This window comes from Apis dorsata, unplaced genomic scaffold (assembly GCF_000469605.1).
Source record: "Apis dorsata unplaced genomic scaffold, Apis dorsata 1.3 scaffold_303, whole genome shotgun sequence".
NCBI lineage: Eukaryota > Metazoa > Arthropoda > Insecta > Hymenoptera > Apidae > Apis > Apis dorsata.
This window is the reverse complement of record NW_006263576.1, coordinates 449,661-465,551: the sequence shown is the minus strand read 5'-3', so window position 1 is coordinate 465,551 and position 15,891 is coordinate 449,661. Positions and strand designations below refer to the sequence as shown.

The following is a 15,891-nucleotide window of genomic DNA, read 5'->3' as shown; positions in this document are numbered from 1 at the left end:
GATTAACATATTTATTTTCACAATAAAATCAATAATATATTTATAACATATTTATAAAATATAATATATATTATATTATATATATAATATATTTATAAAATATATAAAAAATAATTTAAATAAAATAAAAAAATTAAAAAGATAATCTTCTAAAATTGTTTATAAAAAATTTTTTATCAAAAGAAATTTAATATTCTTCTTAATATTCATTTAAAATATACATTTGACTGAAAATAATTATTTCTTTTTAAGATAACCTTTCTTCAAAATATAATTTTAAAATTTTGGTAATATATGTAAAAATATATAAGTGTATATTGATAAAAATATTCATCGAAGAAGAAATTCACGAATTTTATTCAAATGTCGCGATAACGATTCGTAATCTCAGGAGTCTAAAAGTGTCGGTATCGAAAAATTTAATAAATCGGTGACACATGGGAAATCTTGAGAATCTTTAATTCTCAGAGGCAAGCTGTTCACTTCGTTGATGCACACCAATTTCTTTATCAACGAACCGGAAGTAACGGATATTCGAATCTTCCACGTGCTCATGCATAATTCCCATCCTCTTGTTTTCTCCTTTAATCTTTTAACTTATGTTTCACAGACGGAAATGATCTTGTAAATAAAATAATTAATAGCATAATTTGATTTATTATTCGTTTTACGAAATATAGCAAGATTATTTTCATTTTGAAAATATTATCAAGAATTTGATAAAATATCGTTACAAACAACAACAAACAAGTGTCTGAAGCCAAATGATTTATGATTTACAAATTGAAAAATAGGAAAAGAAGATTATGAAATTTTTAACAGTAATAGGAAAAATAGAATCGTGCTTCATATATAAGCAATTCAAAATTTTAAATTCGCAAATACATTTATAAATTATAAATTAAATATTATAAATAAAATTATTTCGAAATAAAATGAATCGTCAATTAAAACAATATAATGTAATATATTTCAAGAAAAATGAGCATACTCATGATTATTTTCTTTGATAATACAGTAATATTATCTGCAATGTTTTTACATAACTTTTTAATCCCTTTGTCAAAAAATTTCTTATTTTTTTTAATTAAAATGATATTTTTTTTTAAAGAATTTATTTATTCATTGCAATAAAGTTAAAATTTACATTTAAATCTTGAAATAATAAAATGTGTGAATATAATATGATACAGCATCTATTAATATATTTTCATGCATATATTATATACATGATGATTATTATATTTTATGAAAAGAGAAAAAAATTTTTTACAAAAAAAATAAGAAAAATAAAAAAAAACAGAAAAATATAAATAAAGCACAGTTCTAATTGCAGAAGTAATTGGACTAAAAGTGAATCAAAAAATTACAAGTTACAGTCTGGGATGAAAATTACTTGCACAGTAATTTTGTGACATTTGATTAATGAAAGGCATGGAGATGAAAATTACCGGTTGCTGCGATGAAACATTTAACTGTATTGAAATGCAGTGTCTATTTGAAATAGAAAATAATAAAAGGGGAAAAAAAAAATTCATTTTTAAAATAGAAGATAGAGCGAGATTTTTCAATTCACTAAATTTCTTAACTTTCAAAATGGATTAACATAATATACATAAATACATGTTTATAATTTATAAAATCTTCAAACACATATTTTTTAATATTTTTATAATTATATAATTTAATGTAATACAATCTAGATTAGATTATAACTAAATAGATTATATTATAATTAAGAATTATAATTATTGATAGAAATTAAGAAAACGTTTCTTAAATATTTTACTAATATTTTTTACTAATTTTTTTACTTTACTTATTACTAATATTTTTGAATATAAGATGATATCTATAGTTAATTTTAATTAATTTTGCATGTAGTTATCTTCATATAAAAATTATTTTATAATCCGCTTAGAGATTGCTAGTTGAGAAACACTGCCTTAACAAAAAATATAACAATAAATTATTAAAATGATTTCAATAATCGATAAAGTAATATTTCTAGTTCAGTAAGAAATTTTCAATACGAATTGCAGTCAGGATTTATGTATTCCATTTTACGGCTGCGTAAATATAAGTTAACCGTGAAATAGAATTAAACAGAACCGACAGATCGTGCCTTGCATTCTTCACTTTTGCAGATAGAATTACAAATAGATATCACTATTGAAAAAAAAAAAAATATATATATATATATGTATATATATGTATGCAAACTATATGTCTTTCTAGGTAAAATAGACGATGAAATGCTAGCAGCATAAAAAAAAATCTATTTTTTTTTTAATTTACTAATTAAATGTTTAAACCATTATTTTAATAATGATATAAGTTTTTAAATAAAAAAAAATATTTTTATATCTTATCTATAAAAAAACAATAAAAGTATCTACTATCTAATATCTATAGTAATCTAAAGCATAAAATAACAATTTTAACATTTAAAAAAATATTTTCAAAAAAGAAACAAAACTATATGTTAAGTGAAATTTATTAAATTCATATTTTATTTGCATTTATTAATGCATAACACTTTTTATAAAATTTTTTTTAAAAATTTATTGTTAATATTATTGAAAACTAATTTTAAATATTATATTCTCGTATATAATATTATTTATTATATATAATATGCAATTTTGATTAAAAAAATTAAATTATTTAATTAATTCTTTCTCTTTTCTAATTTATTTATTTATTTATTACATTGATCCAAAATTGATCCAAATTGATTGATTAAATAAAAAAAAAATTGGTTACATTTTAACACTTAATATACTAATCATAGAAAAAAGAAATAAAAAAGAAGATATTATTTTTAAGGTTTTAATTAGAATAAAAAGACAATATATATTTTTTCAAGACTAAATCCTTTGATCTAACGTTTAAAATAATTAAAAATCAATATATTTATCTATATTGATTTCAAATAATAATATATATTTTTTCAACATCAAATTCTTTGATTCAATGTTTGAAATAATCTAAAAACAATTTATTTGTTATATTTTCTTTATGACAGATATCATTTTATCTTTATTATTTGCTAAATATTCTCATTGAAAATACAAAGTAAGTACATAGCAAGGTAACAAAGTCTAAATTGTGAACAAAGGATGAAATTGTAGTTAGTTGAAGAATATATACAGGAAATCTGAATCGACAGTAGTAAATAGCTGCTTCGGTGAAGTGGGATTATGGTTTTGTACACAGATACACACTTACTCTTTGTGGTACTCCTATTCTTACACGGCCATGCCTCGGGGAACCTTGAGTTTGCGCTTGCTTCTCCTTCCTGTGCGTCTTTAGTCCTCGAAGCAGTCGCGAAAATGTTGTTTTCTTCTTACTTGTGGTTTGTCCTTGTTCTGAAATGACACAAAACAGTACAATGTAAATACCGTGAAATTTATGTTTATTACGAGTGAAACGTAATATTTTGTTCGTTTATTTCTTGATTTATTAATGTGTTTGTAAATCACTAATAGTAATTGTCGTAAATAATCTATTTAACAAATTTTACTCAACAAGGATTTATAATTTGATTATTTTTTAAATTTTTCTGCATTAAGATTTACGGAGAATTTATTATCAATTATTTTTCTGAATTTATTTCTTTCTGATAAATTTTTAAAAAATGAATAGAGTATTAAACGAAATATAAATGTTACATTTATTGGATACTGTAAACTTTCGATAATAAATTTATTATTTTATTCAATTAATGTAATATGAATATAATCCTTTTCTGGTAAATTTTAATATAAATATTTATTTTATCAACCTTTGATTTAACCACTGTTTCTAAACAATTTCTTAATGGAATTACTGTATAAATAATAATATTTCATGAAATAATATTTTTAGCAGATATTTTGAGAAAAGTTTATTTTAATAATTTGAATAAATAAAGATTTACAACTATCTTAAAATAATTTATTTGTTTTTTATTTTTTCCAAATTTTTAGAAAATTAATTGAAAAATTACCATGATAGTTGGAGAAACCATTTAATGGTTATTTTTATAAAATTATTTAAAATTTTATAAAATTTAAATGACATATAATATGTATGAAAATATAAAATTTATTACCATAGTTTGTTTGTAGATTTTTTAATATTTTTTGAATTAAATTAATTACGAAAAATATTTTCAATATTTTCAATATTTAAAACGAATTAACAATTATCGAGCAATAATATTCATTAAACCGCATGATATTTGTTAAAATTTAGAAACACAATATTTTCGAAAATATGATATTTCATCTATTTATTTTAATTCAATTTATAAATCTATTACATAAGAGAATTAAATAGAACAGTTATGAAAAATTTAAAAACGAAAACAAATAAAATTATCTAAAATATAATAAAATTCAAAAACGCTATGAAACATCGAAAATTTAATTTCGTACAATATCATCATGTTTATAACAAATTTCTCTTTTATCTTTCATAATTACAATCCTCAATTTTCAATTCAATTCACTCAACAAATTAATTTTTAAAATTTAAATAATCAACTTATCAAATTCTACTTTCACTTCGAAATCCATCGCTCGAATGAATAGACTGGTATCTTCAAAAGCTACGCATCTTCGTTCCCATTCAATTCTTTGCTATTGTAAAGGTAATAATATTGATATAATTTGAAATAGCAATTCCAAGTACGATTGTATACTTTTAACGCGACGGCACGTTCTACTTGTATTTCTCAGCGCGAAATTGAATCACTGACTGCAATCAAGTGGAATTCCACTACAAAAAAAAAAAAAAGAAAGAAAGAAAGAAAGAAAGAAAGAAAAATCGACTTGCATACCATTACGGACAGACTACGCGATTTACCGAGTGCGATTCACAGTTCCGTTATCGTACTGTTGGTGACATTGCAATGAATTACTGGTTTTTATTCTAATCGTTTTAGAAAAAAAAATGCAATATCTGTGAACACGGAAATAATTATATTAAAAATTTTTCATTTATAAATTCGTATAAGTAATAATTAATTATATTTTGATAATTAAAAATTTTTTATTGAAAAAAATATTTGAACATTGATCAAATTTTATCTTAAAATAAATGTTAAAATTTTAATATATAAATATCAGGAAGTAAAAATTGTTTAACTTGAAGTAGAAATTGTTTATATTTGAATACTTAGAAATTTAAGTTAAAAGAATTAAAACAGCAATTTTTTTTTATAAATTTTTAATATTTGTTTTTTATTTGATAATGTATTTTATGTTTTAATATATTTTATGCTTTATGTTACATTAAAAATGAAACTAGATTGTTTTAAAGATTAAATTATCTTCTGATTGAAATTTGCTAAATAATTAATCAGATAACAGTTCATTAGATCAAATGTCGAAAGTTAACATGATATTAGATTCATGTTAAATTCAAACATTCAACAGAGAAGAAACACATATATGCATAAGTCAAATATTTGAACAAGCAATATTTACCATTGTTGACAAGTTATAGAATACTACAATTATAGAATACTAATAAAATTGAATTGAGAATAATTGAGAATAATATTTTTATTATTAACATAACCAAAGTATATTAATATTATTATAATGATCTTTTTATTTTGGAAAGAAAAACATTAATTTTTTAATCCATATTTATTTTTTTTTATTTAATAAGTACTATGCTAAAAAATTATAAATCTTTTTTTCTATTTCTATCACTTTATATTTCTTATATACAGTAAATATACTCGTGAAACAAATTTGGTTTTAAAAAATAAAATAAATATAAAAATTAATATACGAAAATATTTGTATTTTATTGAATTATTAAAACATTTTATAAGCATGAAGTTTACGTTAAATAGAGATAGAATCAGAATGCTCTATTTACGTTACATCGGTGTTTCGCTTCATTCCCGTTTCACTTCATTTAATACAAATTTAAACTTATCACTTAATAAATAAATAAGATTCAACCAACATTTATGTTTATTTTAGCTTTTAGAATCGACTGTTCAAAGATGTTCTACGAATATATCAATATTTTGTTCATACTGTATTTGAATATGAATATAAGTTACGAAGAGGAGTAGAATATAAAGACGATGATTTTCGATTTTATAAAGAATTATTCATAGCAATGTCGATGATAAATGAGTATGATATGATATTTTAGGAGTATTTTCTGAAGCGAGTAAAAAATTAATCCTCATATATTAAAGGAAAGACACGATCCATAACGTGAACGATAAAGCGGTATGAGCTTAACTTTCTTACGTGAATAACATCAATCGAAGATGGAGGTAATAAAAAGATACGAGTATATGCTTTTAACATTATTCTTTGCCACTTTGCAGCTCATGTCGCTCGCCTCGCACGTAAGGATCATAAAACAAAGCACCGCAAATGAGAAAACTTGGAAAATTTTCGATGTTCGGTAAATTTTACTTTGCAAGTAATACGAGTACTTCACGCCACTCTCGTGAGATTTAAAAAAGTTTCTTTTATATCGAAATCCATTTATCTGTAATATGTTATTTCTCGTCCAAAAATATTAAGATATCACTCGTTGATCGAAGTAAACAAGATTTTTTCTTAGCACATTCTGTGCTAAAAATTCCTATAGCATATATAAATATATATATAATATATAATAAAATAAAAATATATATAAATATATAATAATTAATTTAAAAAAAAAAATAAAAACCTCATACTTCTACAACATATCCTCTTTCCTAGTGCAACAATTAAATAAAATATTCTCGATACTTATAAGCACAATCACGAGAATGGAATAGTCCCCTTAATGGGAAACAATCAAGCCAATAACTCGTCATATATTTTTCATCGTGTTCAGCCGAATTCACCGATGTCCAATTATCATGTATAATTAATGATCGCTCGTCAAGTGACATTTTATCTCCTGTCTCGTAATTTCTCCATTCTCCTTCTTCCCCGCTTTTCTTTTTCCATCGTCTGCCCCTTGGCCGGCGTAACAATACACCTATGCAAATCGCGCCCGCTTAATTGCGACTGTTTTGCATGTGTGGAACATCCGGGTGACAATCGTCCTATCGCGATCACGCTTTCTATCGTTTGCCTCGTATCTGCATTCCGCTCAATTTTTCATCTCTCATCGCGTGACTTTCAACCCGGGGAGCACGAGGAAAGGGTTACGACTGAGAGAGAGAGAGAGAGAGACAGATAAGTTGGCCAAGTGTTTATATAATTGTATGGTTGAAGTGGTAATTAGAACGGCCGGGGGTAGATTATATAGCGAGCGATATTCACGTCATCGGTTTCAATTAATTACAGATAAGAGATTACAATACTGGTAATAAAGACATCCGTCAACGTTATGAATGTAAATCGAAATCGTTTGTCTGGAAAACTTATTTCTAAAGTGATTTCGTTTCACTTTTTTCTTGTAATTTAATTTTATTACGTTATATAATGATAGAAAATACAATTTTATAATGATTATAGTGTATAATTTTATAATTTTTGCTTTTAGAAATGATATAATAATAATGATATAATAATTTTATATCAATCATCAAAGTTACGTACACGTTAAGTTTTATTAACGATTCGTATTGTCAAAAATAATGAAAATTCCAATTCTAATGAAACTGTACATAGAGCGCATAGAGTATAATAGAGTAATTTTTTTTTTTAACAGAATATCAGTAAAGGATTAATTATTGAATTATGAAATCTTGGTACTTTTTGCGTTTTTTTTTTTTAATATAAATTTGTAATGATGCAAAATGAAATAAAATTTTAAAATGTTCACAGGTTTCAATGCTTGATCATCCTATTATACGAAATATTCTACATTTAGAATTGTATTCTTAATATGAGAATACATTGAATAGATATAAAAATATATTTCTCATATAACATATCCATTTTATTCGATAACTTGCCTTTAATTATTAGTGAAATTATATTTTTAATATATAAAAAGTTTAAATAAATCTATTGTACGAATAAATATCAATATTACAAATGAATTCTTTATATATTTGCAAATTATAATAAGTATTATGCATAATTAATATGCAATATATATGCAATATATATTTGTAAATCATGATTATAATCAAATATTTAAATCTAAAAAATATCAAATTCCGCGAAAATAAACCGCAATACAAATATTAAGACGTAATTAATAATTACGTAATTAATATAAATAAATAATTTAATTATTTATATTATTATATTATATTTATTTTATATTCAAGATTAAAAAAAATAAATTTTTAAAGTAGATAAATAGATGTTTTTATTTCTTCAAATGATTTTCCGAATAAATTCTTCTTCGAAATAGTAATTATATAAAGAAATAATATTTCAAATATAAAGTTTTAATTCAAAACAAGTTTTTCATATAAAGTACAACTTATATAAATACTATTTCACATCAAATATTTCATTATAATATATAAGAAGATAGTATTTTAAATAATGTAAACATTATACGAATAATATTTTTTTATAAAAATATTCCAATTTTTCCCATTTCTATTCATTTTCTCGTATCGAAAATAAAGTCAATCTCCTGAATCATTCGACAATTAACGTCTTCAACAACGCAAACGTATAATCTCGAGGACGTGGAACGTTCATCCGTCACTAATCACGTAACAGCTTTTGCGATGATTCGTGCGAGAGTTCAAAGTGGCTATTAAATGGAAAGAAACATAGAGGAGGAGGAAAGAGAGAGAGAAAGAGAAAGAGAGAGCGCAAGACAAAGAGAAAGAGAGAAAGAGAAAGAGAATGGAACAAAACCGAGACAGCGATGAAGAGAGTGAGAACTAGACGCTTTTCACTTGGTGCGAACTCGTGACGTTACACTTCCGCATAGCTCACAAGTGCTTCTTCCACCCCAAGCCGACTGCTTCTCCCTCTTCTGCGCGAGAATAGGGGATGAAAAAACGTTCATGGCTATGTACATACGTACAATGGGTCAAAAAAGTTTTTCTACGCGTTACTCGCCGATTTAAATGGAGGGCGATCAAATGTTAAATCATCGAGGATGGTTTTATTAAAAAATAAGAATCGTGTAAAATATTTGATCGATGTTATTTTGAAAAATAAAAATAATTGAAAATGATTAAAAAAAAAAAAGATTGGGAAACTTCCAATTCAATTTTTTATTGTTTGATGATTTGAAAATTGTCATTTTTGGAAATTAAAAAATGATGTAAAAATTGAAAATAATTTGCAGAGTTAGGTGTTTAAATGTTTGATTGTTGTGATTTTGTAAAATAAGAATGAAGATTAAAGATTTTTTGATATTTTATTTCATTGTTGATCTTCGAAATTAAACATGATAAATAATTGAAAATAATTTCAAAAATTCACATTTGACTATTTCGATAATTTTACACACATTGACAAAAAACATTAAAGAAAATATTTAATAATTAAATAATATATAAAATATATAAAAATTATTAATCTACAAATCAATTTATTCCATTACTAACATAAAATAAAATTATCTACATAATAAAATCTAAATTCAAAAAACGAAAAATAAAAATATTTTGTATTTAATCTACCATTCTTTAAATATTCTTTTAAACATTTTATTATTTATTATTATTATTCAAAACATTGCGATTAAAAATGAAACGTCACTGAAATGTACAACGTGTTACATACAGATTTTTTTTCTGACCTACGTATTCAGCATCAGTTGGCGTGGGGTCGTCATGGTAACAACACTGGTTTACTCGTGGTACCAACCACAAAAGCAAAGGCGTGACAAATAGGGAGAAGAATAGACAATGACGATACTCCGCTCTCTCGACGGGACTCTCAGCTTCACCGAACTGAGATCGTTCGTGCCTGTAACATTATCCGTTCGCACGCTTTGGAGTTCATCCAGGTTTCACCCTCGCTTCGACTCACACCTTCTTATTCATCCTCCATGTTGTTCTCCGGCGTGTGCAAAGTTAAACATCAGATTGAATTTTTACATTGCATATATTTTCAAGGGGATTACAAAATGGAGACGAAGCAAATTTAATTAATTAATTTATGAAAAAGTAGTTGTTTTCAATTAATAATTATTATTGAAATATTATCGAAAATAGAGAAAATAAGATTAAATAATAATCTGTAAAAAAGAAAAAAGAAAATATAATTTATTTAAATTAAAATTATATGTATATTATATGTATATATATAAATAAACATTTTTTGTTCTCAATTATTATTATTAAAAAATATAATGTTCTTAATTTGAAATGGTATCTATTGTTTTCAATTAATAATTACTATAAAAATATAAAATATATAAATGTGTATTATGTATACAAATATATAACTTTTATTATTTATTTTTTTAAAAAACATTAAAAAGAATAATTATTTTGTTTTAAGATAAGCAGGTAATATATAATGTATTTAATTAATGTATTTAAGTAATGTATTTAAATAATGTATTTAATTAAAATTTTAATATATATAATTTGTTTATTTCTGTTTTTAAATTGCTTTAAAAAACAATTAAATTATTATGAAATATATTATTAATTAATATATTAATTTTATAATAAATGAATAAATAAATGAAAATTAACAATTAATATAAAGATATATGTTCAATATAAATTAAATGATAATTTAAAAATTGAAAGATTAATGGGACAGCATCTTTTAAAATAATTTTTACATAGATTTCGGAATTGTTACAATTTTTAGACTACGATAAGAAACTTGCTAAAATATATATATAGCTTGCTATAATATTTCATTAAAAATGAGATTATTAATTATTTTAAAAACTAAGACAGTCTAATTTTTATTAATATTTCGAGTTTATATTATATTGTTGTAAAGTTTCATTTTTTTCGTTTGAAAAGTGAAATATTTGTAAGTACGAAATACCACAATCTGCATAATAAATCATTCGTATCAGGGAACAAAGAAATATAAACGTTCATCCTTTAGTTAGACATAAAAGATTTAGGAAAGATTTATTTTTGTTTTGCCTTCGTGTTAGTGTAAAGCAACAATGTAACTAAAACTATTTTCCTGCATGCCTTGGAACTCATCCAGCTTTCACACCCTCCTTCACTACTCCACCCTCTCCTCTCAACTTCTACAGCTCTTGCATCCTAAGTGTCATGTGCTATGACACTCACGCTCTGAATCTACCGTATACGTGTGCAATCTAACTATCGTATTAATAGTTAGCTGACAGAAAATATTAAATTATTATGTATAATTCTAATTTTAAGCATTGCTAGAAAAATTCTACTTTTTTGTAAAAATATTTTTAAGAAAAATCAAATTTGTTAAAGATAAAAATAATAATTTCTCTAAAGTTCAAAGTTCAGATAAATTATTATACGATTTTTCTTTATGAAAATGATTAGTTTTTTAATTAAAAAATCTATAGTTCTTTCGATGAACTATATAAATTTAAAATTTTAATGCTATTTTTTTATAAATCATGAAAGTATAATTAAATAGACTGTGAATTAAAATGAACATAAAGAAATAGAATTATATATAAATAAAGAATAAAAAATTTAAATAAAGAATTAAATAAAGATTAATTCTTTAAAATACATTATAGTTTGAATTATTTTGTATTTTAAGAATATCATTAAATTTTCTATGAATGCATAAACATTAATATCTATTTATAAGAAAATTTGTGAGAAATGTAAGAAAATTGTAAAAGTTTTCTTGAAAAAACTATAAATGGAATTTGTTAATTTTTAAATAACTATAAGTTTTAAATGAAAATTCGAAATTTATTGCCAAAAATTTATTGCCAAGTATGCAAATGAATCTTTGCTGACTTCTCTCCAGTCAATCGTCCATAGGATTGTCAAACTGTTTGCATTTTGAGAGTTAAGCACTAAGAATATATGTGAATAATAATAGACATCAATGGTAAAGGACTTTAATTACCGATGTGTGTCACATGGATAAATAGTATGTCTATAGTTAAAGACAGATGATAGGATACAAAGTTCAAGTAGAAATTCTGGAACTATTTTCCATTTCCTAAGAACAAAATCTGTTTAATAAATCTAATTAATAAAGAATTTTAATAGAATTTTATAATTTTATTATGTTGTTAATATTGCCGGAAATCTGAAATTGAAATAATTATTTAATTAAATATTTTTAATAAGTTTTTCTTTTAAGATCTTATTTTTTAGAAATTATATCTATTATTAGCAATGATATCTATAATTCTTCATATCCAAAAATATTTTCTTTTTTGTAGAATTGCAATATCTGCCCATCCTTATTAAAAAATTTTATAAAATTTATATTGAGATTTTAATGAAATAATATCTGCGTTAACGTGTAACATGGAATTTATTCAAAAACTTTTATTGTTTTTATAACAAATATAAATTAAAAAATTTCCGAGTGTAAAGATTTAAATCGTTTTTCGTGAAATCTATCGAGATCTATCATCGTATATTTTTTTTTTATGTTAATCAAAATGGAAACGATAAAAAATAAGAAACAAATAATTATTGTAATTAGAAAAAATTAAATATATTGTGCAGAAACAAGATTATTTATATAATTTTTATAAATAGAAATGTTACGAAGAATTATTTATAATAAAATGAATTATTAATATTCAATTTAATTCGTTGCTTTCTTTTGTTTCAATATTATGTATCTCACATGATCTTAATGATCTTATTAATAATAATAAGATTATTAATATCTATATTTCAAACAAAAATTCGAAACAATTTAAATTATAGAAAAAATATATAATTGAAGAGCTATATACCATTATACCATCTTCGTAAACAATTTTTTTTTTCAAATTACGAAAATATTCCAAAGCTTTTTCGAATTTTTTGAATTTGATATTAAAATATTCATACGAAAAAAAAAAAAAAAGAACATGATCAAAAATACGTGCACAAATAGATACGTGTTAATTCAATATATTTCCTCTTGAAACTTAAATCGTTTTCCATGAAATCTATCGGCTATCATCGTATATTTCTACTGATTATCGCGTTATAATTAATAGCACAATTTCCACTCGGATTCCGTGGCACTCGTGCGATATCGAGAAAGTGAAAAATGGATGGGCCGATAATATCGACATACTCTCGTCATTTATCTCTCTGTTCATTTATTCGTTAAAGGTGGGCGATTTTAAGCCGGTTATAATCTGACTCTCTCGCCACGCTACCTCAATGAAGTCGTCAAAGAAAGGTACATTATATTCCCTTTTAATAACGATGCACTTTCTCATTACTTTTAAATTTATTTACTTTCCCTCCTCCCCACCCCACGAATTAAAATTGATCGGTTATTCTTATTAAATCAAAACGATCCTTTTGGATATATTTTACGCGAAAGTATAATATATTTTGCAATTACTAGATGTATGTATGATGGGAAAAATTTTGTATATTTTCGTTTCTCTTCTTCGTAGTTTTAAAACTGAATATATGAATAAAAATTCATACGTTAGCGAATAGCAAATATTGAAAATTCGTTAATTTAGATTTGCTGTATATTTATGGCAGATAAAATATGGATTAATTTTTATTGAGATCTCTTTCTCGAACGACATTTATAAATTATATTACGTTCAAACATTAAGAAATATTTTATCAATATTATTCTACTTAAAAATATACCTCATTTCAATTAAGATAAAACGAAATTTATAATGCTATTTTTAATAAATTATCAACGAATTTGTTAATATTTTTTCTTTGACAAGCTTGAATTTTTATTTTCTGTTTTTTTTTCAGTACTTTCACATTTGACGATTAATTATTAAATAATAAATGTACTTGTTTTAGCTTAATATATTAAATATATTATATATATATATTCTTCATGCAAAAATGAATAAAGATTGTGCTTCTATCAAAAAAGAAGATTTTATAATTTATAATCCATCAAATTATATATATATAATTTATATATAATAACATTACTTAATTTTCATTTTATACACATGCATTTTCGAAAAAATATTTGTAAAAAAATATTTTTTGATCGAATTATTATACAAGAAATTTGATAATTCTTCAAAATAAGATGAAAATCAAGGATAAAAAATTTTATTTTAATTATTAACAATTAAAAATGAACATTCGAAAATAGCAATGAAACATTAATTATTCACTTTCTAAAAATCTTAATTTTTATAAAATCAATCTAATATAATTCTATTCCCTTTCATTTTAATGGATAAAATTTTTTTTTTGCATGTTATATACTTTCCTTCTTTCAAGAAATTATAAAATTTTCAAAACTTGCTTGATACTCAACTTTGAAACAAAAATAAAAGAAATAATAATATTGATAATAGTGGAAACATTCGAAACGATTCACAGACACTACTTAGCCCGACACGAGCGGAACACAATTTGCTAAATTTGCATAAGCGGAACATGAACAATCTCAAAACGTGCGCGCTGATAATGCAGACTCTCCTCCGTGGAAGGAGAACAAACCTGTTATGAAAATCTTCGAGCGGCGAAAGCGGGGTTATAAGTATGAATAAATAAGCGATATTAAGATTCACTTTCTTTCTCCCTCCCTTCTATCCGCTGATCGTCGCCACTCCTCCCTCCCACATAGACACAGAGTTCTATTACTTCACGGTCGGTGTAATGCCATTCCTCCTCTCCTTTCTCTTATACTTCCTCAACAATTTACTTCGTTTCGTGGCGCACCTTTATCAGAACCTCGGGCTACTCTCCATTTTTGCTCATTCTTTTCTAGACATTATTCAACCTAATTCCAAATGGATATTAGCCCTTTTCATGGAACAAAAGAAACTCGATCCAGGGAAAGCTTGAGGAATGTTCTGTGTACAGTAGGACTTTAAGTGTATTCGCCCCGTTATTTATTCGACGATTGAAAAATCTGTACAATTTAATTCACGTATCTCATTTAAACTTTTATATTGTCTCTTGAATTATTTATTATTTTTAAAAAAAGGCATTTGAAATTGATAGAAATTATAAGTTGTATAAGCATGCTATTTAACTTGTTAATGAAGAGAATTATTAAGCTAATTTAGGACATAAAAGATATAAATTTGTTTATTTTTAAGCTATAAGAAAAGTAGATTTTTTATGTAAAAAAACAACAAAACAGATATTTTCTTTTTTTTATTATTAATTTAAATTAGTTTCCTATGAGAAATTAATATAAATGAAAAAATAATATAAAAAAATAAGATTTCCTTCATAGCAAAATTATATCAAATTATAATATCTAGTCTCTTGAATTTTAAATTTTATCAATTTTAATTAAAAATTTATTAATTTGAACGATCAAATCTGAAAATAGTATTTAAGATCAGAATAACATTTATATGTAAATTTTTACAAATTAACTGAAAAAACTGGAAAAATAACGAAAAAGTTAACAACTAGGATTAAAAATACTAAAATTGAACGCGTTATTGATAAAACATTTTTTCTAATGCAATATAAATTAAATACATATAATACATATAATTGAACGAATAATATATATCTATCATTCATTTATATTCCATTAACTCTATTTCATGAAAATGTCACAATATATTATGGTAATAATTACCATAATATTTGAAAAAAAAAATCAAATTCGAGAAAATGAATTTTTAACGAAAAACGCATCCTTCCGAGATATCTCGGGCTACAATATAAAGCTTAATATTAAGGAAATCTTTTTAGATCCCGGGTCACATACCGGCCATTCGATAACCACTTCCAACTCTCGGGAAACTTTGGATTTTTCTGACCACATTTCGAATGTGTAAACCTGAGCTTGCAGAATACGTAAGGGAGCTTCTTCTTGACCTCTCTTCAAGAGATCTTCTCGAATGTACGCGGCACGTATGTTTGCCACGCTTCAGGAACTTTCTTAGCTA

General features: G+C 23.8%; 1 protein-coding gene across 3 annotated transcripts in view; it reads right to left on the bottom strand.

The window, feature by feature from the left end:
- Nucleotides 1-15,891, bottom strand: part of LOC102674833 (SAM and SH3 domain-containing protein 1-like) — a 487,706-nt gene that overhangs the window by 48,032 nt on the left and 423,783 nt on the right. For all 3 annotated transcript variants that reach the window (XM_006617353.2, XM_006617352.2, XM_006617354.2), the window contains exon 5: nucleotides 3,232-3,371. In XM_006617353.2, coding sequence (XP_006617416.1) covers nucleotides 3,232-3,371 — 140 coding nt within the window. The remainder of the gene's footprint in view (nucleotides 1-3,231; nucleotides 3,372-15,891) is intronic.